Below are 8,399 nucleotides of genomic sequence, written 5' to 3'. Positions count from 1 at the left end.
CAGTTGTTGGAAGCAACTTCTGAAACAATGCAATTCTGAATATGGTTTATTTGAGTTGTGAAATACAGTAGACATGTAAAGGAAATATACACCCAAAACGTTAAGTAAAGCTTTATTACTGAAATCTGATTTGATTGTTATGGGTCACTGCACACAACTGCCCTTAAAGTGGACATTGACACAAAACTTTTTTTGGTTTTGGATTGAAGGACAGGATTTACTCCACTAATGGGTATTAGATCTTTTCCCCCACTATTCAGCTGACAGTACAGCTTCATCATGGCTCACCTGTAGAGATATTCCATACATTCCTATGCACAATCCACCACAGCACAGGTTCGCGGCCAGTGCCAACCAAACCCCAATTGGTACTAATGGCCCCTTAAAGTAAATTTATCAAATTATCATAGAGTTTCAGAAAAACTATAGGATTTTGGGAACCGTGTATAGGGGTGTTATGGGGTGCTGGCAATGATGTACACAGTGTCATAAGAAGTATCTATCCCAAGATAAATAAAGGGACTAGCATTGCTGACCTCCATCTGGAGAAGCTAGCTGTCTACCTGTTATGTTGACCTACTGGCTTTAATATAGTCTAAATCGCTGACCTAAAACAAGTATGAAGATATGAAAATAAACATCAGAAGTCCATGTCAGAACACCTTTTTCCCTGTCAGAGATTATAAAGTAGACTATTTTCTTTAAATAAAATACGTAATTTACACCTTTTTTCCCCGTTCTCAGTTGTATCTCAGTTTTGCTGATCTCTTAATGCCACCTCCTATCTATGTGCACTCCAATGACATTTCTCAGAACGGGCTTCCCGATGGTGACAACAGTGGACCATGCCTTCATTATCTGCGTTGAAACAACCACTTGCAGTCTCCACTGGAACATGTTGACAATGCAGGAGCTCAATTATCAGACAGGGGTAGAGCATTGTTACCCTATAACAGGAACTGCCTAAACAAGGACCTTCATATGGAAAGATCACTATGTATTTTAATGGCTGGAGATTTAAAGAAGTTGTAAACTCAGTTCAATTATTATTTTTTTTTTTTTTTACAAGCTGAAAGAGAAAGACATAATGAGCTAGTATGCATCGCATACTAGCTCATTATGAAATACTTACCTTAGAACGAGCCCCCGCCGTGCCGTCCGCTCACCTCTATGACGGGCAACATGTTCAGTCGCCCGTCTTCCGGGATCGCGGCATCTGGCCATCTGATTGGCCGGAGCCGCGGTGACGTCACTCCCGCGCACGCGCGCGGGAGCCGACAGTCACGGCACGGGTCTCTGAAGAAACGGCACCAGCGGCCGTTCCTTCAAAGCGCATGCGCCAGTGACGTCACTGGCTGCATCTAAGGTAAATATCTCCTAAACGGTGCATGTTTAGGAGATATTTACAGTACCAATAGGTAAGCCTTATCATCGGCTTACCTATAGGGAAAAGTGTCAGAGGAGGGTTTACTTCCTCTTTAACAATATCGACAATTAGTTTTGCAATGAAAGCGTATACAAAATTCTAGTGACTAAGGTTACATCTACTTTAAGTACTAAAGCAAGAGGGTCACCATGACAGCTGAGCAACTAGTATTAAAATGAGAGGTCAGGAATACCAATGTTAACATTTTCTCTCAAGGTTTTCTGTAGGGCCCAATAACGCACCAAAAACTGCATGTACAATTTATGTTAAGTAGAACTGGGATGCCAATTAGAATGAAGGCACCACATCAAGCAAACGCACGTAGCATACATTGCCACACATTATCGTAACCAAAAAGTGTGAATGGACCCTTAAGATAAGGTGATGTAAGCAACCAGGGAGTACTTATCAAACACTGCTAAAGGTGTAGGTTTTAATACAGAGGAGAAACACTGTATTAGAGGGCATGTGGAAGGCTGCTTTGTAGTGATGTATGGAAGATCCAATCCAGTGATTTCCCAGGAAGCCCAGCTCTCTCTAGCACAGCCAGGCTAGGAATGGTGGAAGAGAGCCACCACAACACAGAAACAGAACTGGGCAGAGTTCTACACAAATCTACCTATACTGTAATCATTCAGCTATACACAAATACGATATCTAAACCAAACACAACGGTTGCAGCTTGCAGTTTTGTTTCAGTAACTACATCTACTAAATATAAGGAAATAGCAACTCTGCTATACAACAAGGAAACAAATAACTTAAATGTAATTAATCCCAATATATCGAGGGTGTATGCCTCCTTTACATGCACAATGGATATGAATCTTTGCAACTTTGGAGAGGCACAACAAATCTGAACCCCTTAAACGCGCATGTATACATTTTGTTTATATAGAATAAAAAGAATAATTTGAAGATAAATTAAGGTCCAAATATGCCTCAACTCCATCTTCTCAGGTTTTTACACATACAGCAGTGCTATTACCACCTAACATTTTTTAAAGATTTAAAATAAACTTCTCTTTTTAAAAAGAGTCTTTATCAATATGACCAATTTTAGACTCAGAGTGTCCGCTGCATGAAACAGTGAAGCTGAAGACACAATGGAAGATCTTCTGTGTGGATATCTGCAGTCAGCACATTGATAAGAGTAAGCAAAATTGTTCTGGCAAATCGGTGTCAGAATGATCCTGTTTTTTAACTATGGCTTCTTTAGTACAGTGGGCACACCAGACATAGAAGTTTATTCTTAATATGTTGATAACTCAGTAAGCAGCTTAAAATCGAGAATAATGGAAAAGACTGTCATTAATAACCCATCAATCATCTACATTTACCTCTCTTTGCTTGACATCTTCCAAAAGACAAATAAAGCTTCAGTGAATTGCTACAAGCTCTAACAGCCTCAAATCGCACTTCTCAATTTGGAAGAGCAATGGTTTTATTACAAGATGCACCCGCACTACTAAACTTCTTAGTAGACCCTGCAACCCTGCAGAAAAACAGAACAGAACTTAAAAAGGTTTGCTCTTTGGTGATTATTTATAACCACAGATGAAAACAGGTGTGGAAATTGACAGATAGACTAAAACAGGGGTCTTCAAACTATGGCCCTCCAGTTGTTCGGGAACTACAATTCCCATCATGCCTTGTCATGTCTGTGAATGTCACAGTTTTACAATGCCTCATGAGATGTGTAGTTCCGCAACAGCTGGAGGGCCGTAGTTTGAGGATCCCTGGACTAAAAAGTTGCCAAGAGAACTCAGATTTCTCTTTGACAGATAAGAAAAACCACTACAATTTTGCTGCATCGGCCCCAGTATGTCTCTATTCATGGTACATGGTCTTCAGATCTAACCTGATGTACCTTCAAAAGGAAGAGTTGTCTTCACTTCTGTGTAATATTTCACAAGTCAGGGTACAGAGCTGCAACCATGATTGAAAATGTGCCCTGTGAACACCGCAACAAATGCCATTTCCTGTGTGAAGTGAAAGGAACTCAGATCATCCGTTCCTAATCTGGGGCCATGCCACTCTTGGGAAAGATTAGTCTTCCGAGTAGGAACTTCTAAATACCACTAAAACAGGAAACCCCAGATCATCGGTTCCTAATCTGGGGCCATGCCACTCTTGGGAAAGATTAGTCTTCCGAGTCGGAGCTTCTAAATACCACTAAAAACAGGAAACCCCAGATCATCGGTTCCTAATCTGGGGCCATGCCACTCTTGGGAAAGATTAGTCTTCCGAGTAGGAGCGTCTAAATACCACTAAAATAGGAAACCCCAGCCCAGAGGATAACGTGGTAGCAGGTGCAGGAGACAGAGGTGCAGAAAGAAGAGCAGAAAGATCAAGTGAGCAGCATGGGATTTATAGGAAGAAACAGGCACAGAGTTTAAGTCAGGTGGTTACACCCTCCATCCAGCCCTGAACAAACCAAGTACCTGCTAGGCTGCAGTTCTCCTTTACTAATCCTTTTCAATAACTTTCACCATCCTGATACTGCTTAGGTTGCTGTAAACAAAGAAACATCAATGCTAATATCCAGGGCTCACTGATGACATTTGTAGAGTCTTCTAAAACTTCACTCAGCTTCAGCTCATTATTCTACTAATTACACATCACACTGCATTCTTAAGACCTATAAATAAGTTGATTCCAATAAAATCCATTACCATTTTAGGTTATTTTAATTTTTTTTTTTTTTTTCATGAATAAAAATGCAACACAAAAATCTGATAAATACCTGTTTTGGTGTTGCAGTGCAAAATCTACCCAGTGTGTCAAATATATGAGTATATAAAAAAGATCATTAATCCAGGAAAGTTGCAAATGGATTACATGCAGTATTGGACTGACCCCCCCACCTTCGCTGCAGAGGTGGAAATTATGTACTGTCAGTCCCCCTAGCAATAAAGCAACAGGAGTCTGGAATGCAAGATACCTATGCATGCTCTAATAATATGGCAAACTCGGACATTGCTGTTACAAAGTCCTTGTCACAGAAAGTGTTCTGATACAATACGATGAGTGGTTAATAAGCATTTCTGCTAAATATATAAAGGTATACATTTCCTGCTCCGTGTAGTGAATTCCAGTTTACCCAAAACAGTGCAAATTATGCAGCCCATTAAAGGGCACCAGCATCTTACATATACAGGCATTTGTTGTAGAACCATGGGCCGTTATCAGAAAAGCACTGGTACAAACAACAGAAGGAGCTTTTTACACTTCGATCGCTTGTTCGTAATTTATCTCTTACGATACAATTTAGGTGCACCGAGGCTAATGTACTGCCTCAATACTAGCAAGTACATGGAGGGGAGGGATGTTACTCACAGGAAGCCAAGGATTTGTATGTCAGCACACTATAAACATGATCAAGAATCAAAAGAATACATCAGTGACCTATCTTACCCAGTCTGACCATGAAAAGGTGTGAGAAAACCAAAAGGAATCAGCTTCCTCAGCTTTTAGGGGTTGAACATCTGGCAATGACTCTACCCTACTGTCTGCAGATTAAGATGGAACCCTATACCAAAAAACTCACCATAAATTGGGAGGGAATTGTAATCTCACTGCCTGGCTTCTCTTTTTTCATAGTTCATCAATCCATGAAGGTTATCAGCATCCCATTATTATTATTTACCCAACAGCATGATTGTATGATTTGCTTACAGCTGAATATAGAAACCAGAACAAGACAGGATTCATCTATTACTAGCATGCTAACGTGTATTATGTATAATCCACTGTAAATTTCCAGGGCTGTGTTGCCATCTTCATACATTTTTTATTTTAGTTATGTTTTTTCACAGTTGTCTATTGTGTCCCCACAAAACAAGTAAATGAACTACAGAATTCAGTTTTTAAATGCAGAACATATTTGGTGGGACTGATGATCTGTGACCACCGTAATTAGTGGCAGGTTAGGAAAGAGACACCATGTCACCTTAAGGGTTATTAAGAGGGTTTACTTAACCAAGAGTATAAACTTGTGGTTCTAATAGACTTGAATCGTTTTTTTTCTTTCCTTTTCCTATAGGCCCTAGATTACAGATACATGCTGTAGCACAAATCCCATGTTACACGCTACTTAGGATACACTGTAGAGTACCCACGCATTCACTTTTTCTGCTCAGTAGACTTTCCTTCGCCGTTACGCATTTTTACAAATTAGACTTTAAAATGGGTGTGCCAACCAATGTTGGCACTATGACTTTTCATACTTTGTGGAGCTGAGAAAACGCACATAATAAAAGTAAATATATTTTGTCAATTAATGCCTAATTTTAACAACAATTTACTTCACACTGAGGGTAAACTATTTTGACCAAAGAATATTGTGGCTGAAATTCTTCCTGTAATTGGAACCAAGGACAATCTCTTGGATCGGTCACATTTACATAATTCCACACCCACTGTCATGTATTCAGTAACCAGCACTTAAAAATCATCACATTGTAGAGCTGTTCAAAATTAGCTCAACAGCCTTAGAAGATACTATAGGATCAATAGTGATGGAAAGCAACAGAACTCCCATGGAAACGCTGCTGTTGGCAAGCCAGATGCCCTGCTCACTGTGTTTTCTGCACTTTTGTCATATATGTTTACTATTACAATATGTTGGGTTTGTTTTCTTTTCTGTATAAGGAATATCCTAGATATTCTACTGCTGGCTGACCCCCATCTGCTGGTGATCTGCCTCTGGTTCATCCTCTTCCACATCCGCATTATATTCTTCAAACGTGTCATCATCCACGTCTGGGAGACCGAGTAGCTGTGAAGTAGGAGAAAATGTCAGAGTTATGGCTAAATCATACACCAGGATTGCAGTACATATTACAAGTCACATGTGGGCTATAAAAAACAGTAAACTATATTAAAAAAAAAAAAAAAAAAAAAAAAAAAAATGAAATTATCTTGAAGGCCATAGTATATTACATAGTTACATAGTTTGTGAGGTTGAAAAAAGACATCAGTCCATCCAGTTCAACCTATGATGTGTGTGTGTGTTTGCTTTTAACCGTACCTTGTATACCCCTGTATGTTGTGGTCTCTAAGGTGACCATCTAATAGTTTTTTGAAACTATCGATGCTCCCTGCTGATACCACTGCTTGTGGAAGAGAATTCCACATCCTTACTGCTCTGACAGTGAAGAACCCCTTACGTATTTTAAGGTTAAACTGTTTTTCCTCTAGTTTTAGTGAGTTGCCACGTGTCTTATTGTATTCCCTTTCTCTAAAAAGTTTGTTCCTTATGCTAGGGTCGCCAGTACAGTATTTGTACATTGATATCATATCCCCCCTCAATCGTCTCTTCTCCAGAGAGAATAAGTTCAGTGCTTGTAGTCTTTCCTCATAGCCGATGCCCTCCATTCCCCTAATTATTTTTGTTGCCCTTCTCTGGATTCTCTCCAGTTCCAGCACGTCCTTCCTGAGGACCGGTGCCCAGAACTGGACAGCATACTCCAGATGTGGCCGGACCAGATTCTTGTAGAGTGGTAGAATAATTTCTTTATTCCTGGAGTGAATCCCTTTTTTATACATGCCAGTATTCTGTTGGCTTTAAATGCAGCGGCTTGGCATTGCATGCCACTGCCAAGCCTGTTGTCCACTAGAACCCCCAGGTCCTTTTCCATCTTAGATTCACCCAGGAGGTTTCTCCCCTAGTGAGTAGCTTGCTTTCGTGTTTCTGACGCCCAAGTGCATTACTTTACACTTCTCAACATTAAACCTCATCTGCCATGTAGTTGCCCACCCCATTATTTTATTCAGGTCTGCTTGTAAGGTTTCCACATCCTGCATAGAAGATATTGGCAAGCATAGTTTAGTATCATCCGCAAATACTGAGATTGTACTAGATATCCCCTCCTCTAGATCATTTGTGAATAAATTAAACAGGATTGGTCCCAGGACAGAACCTTGGGGGACCCCACTTTCCACACCCACCCAATCCAAGTACTCTCCATTAATCATCACCCTCTGGACTCTCCCCTGGAGCCAGTTCTCTATCCAGGTACTCACCCTATGGTCCATACCTACCTTCCTTAGTTTGTACAGTGAGCGTTTGTGGGGGAACGGTGTCAAAGGCCTTTGCAAAGTCCAGATACACCACATCCACAGGCTTTCCTTTATCTAGGTGGCAGCTCACTTCATTGTAGAAGGTAAGTAGATTGGTTTGGCAAGAACGATTTTTCATGAATCCATGCTGATTACTACTAATAATACCGTTTTCATTACTAAAGTCTTGTATGTGGTCCCTTAACATCCCCTCCAAAATCTTGCAGACTACTGATGTTAGGCTGACCGGCCTATAGTTACCAGGGATATATCTCGGCCCTTTTTTAAATATTGGTATCACGTTGGCTTTTTTACAATCAGCTGGCACCATACCCGTCATTAGACTAGCCTTAAAGATCAAGAATAATGGTCTGGCAATCACCTGGCTGAGCTCTTTAAAGAGGTTGTAAACTCCATTGAAAATTATTTTTTTTTTCCAACCTGAAAGAGAAACACATAATGAGCTAGTATGCATCGCATACTAGCTCATTATGAAATACTTACCTTAGAACGAGCCCCCGCCGTGCCGCCCGCTTACCTTCCGGGATAGCGGCATCCGGCCATCTGATTGGCCGGACCCACGATTATGTCGGTCACTGCACGGGGCTCTGAAGGAATGGCACCAGCAGTGATGTCACTAAGCGTGCACCGCGACTTCGGCGCAACTTGCACGGACTTCATATAATTGAAGTCAATGCACGTCGCCTCCAGGTCGCCCCAAAGTAGTACAGGACCCTTTTTCTAAGTCGGAGCGACTTGTGTCGCTCCTATCAGAACGGGTCCTGTGCTAATCAATGACGAGCGACCGAGCGCGACTTGTCAGGCTGACAAGTCACCTGACAAGTCGCGCTAGTCTGAATGGACCCTTAGTGGTTAAACACACCAATTGGGAATTTAACTCTTTGTGAAT

The 8,399-nt window shown here is 41.0% G+C and overlaps 1 protein-coding gene across 1 annotated transcript in view; it reads right to left on the bottom strand.

Moving 5' to 3' along the window:
• Positions 1-6,061: 6,061 nt before the first annotated feature.
• The window catches only part of MTURN (maturin, neural progenitor differentiation regulator homolog), a 33,697-nt gene continuing 31,359 nt past the window's right edge, over positions 6,062-8,399 (bottom strand). The window contains exon 3 of the mRNA XM_082258827.1: positions 6,062-6,206. Coding sequence (XP_082114953.1) covers positions 6,096-6,206 — 111 coding nt within the window. The 3' untranslated portion in view covers positions 6,062-6,095. The remainder of the gene's footprint in view (positions 6,207-8,399) is intronic.

This window comes from Pelophylax lessonae (genome assembly GCF_965119305.1).
Source record: "Pelophylax lessonae genome assembly, chromosome: 5".
NCBI classification, from domain to species: Eukaryota; Metazoa; Chordata; class Amphibia; order Anura; family Ranidae; genus Pelophylax; species Pelophylax lessonae.
Note: the sequence above shows the minus strand (reverse complement) of the source record. Positions and strands in the feature narration are given on the sequence as shown.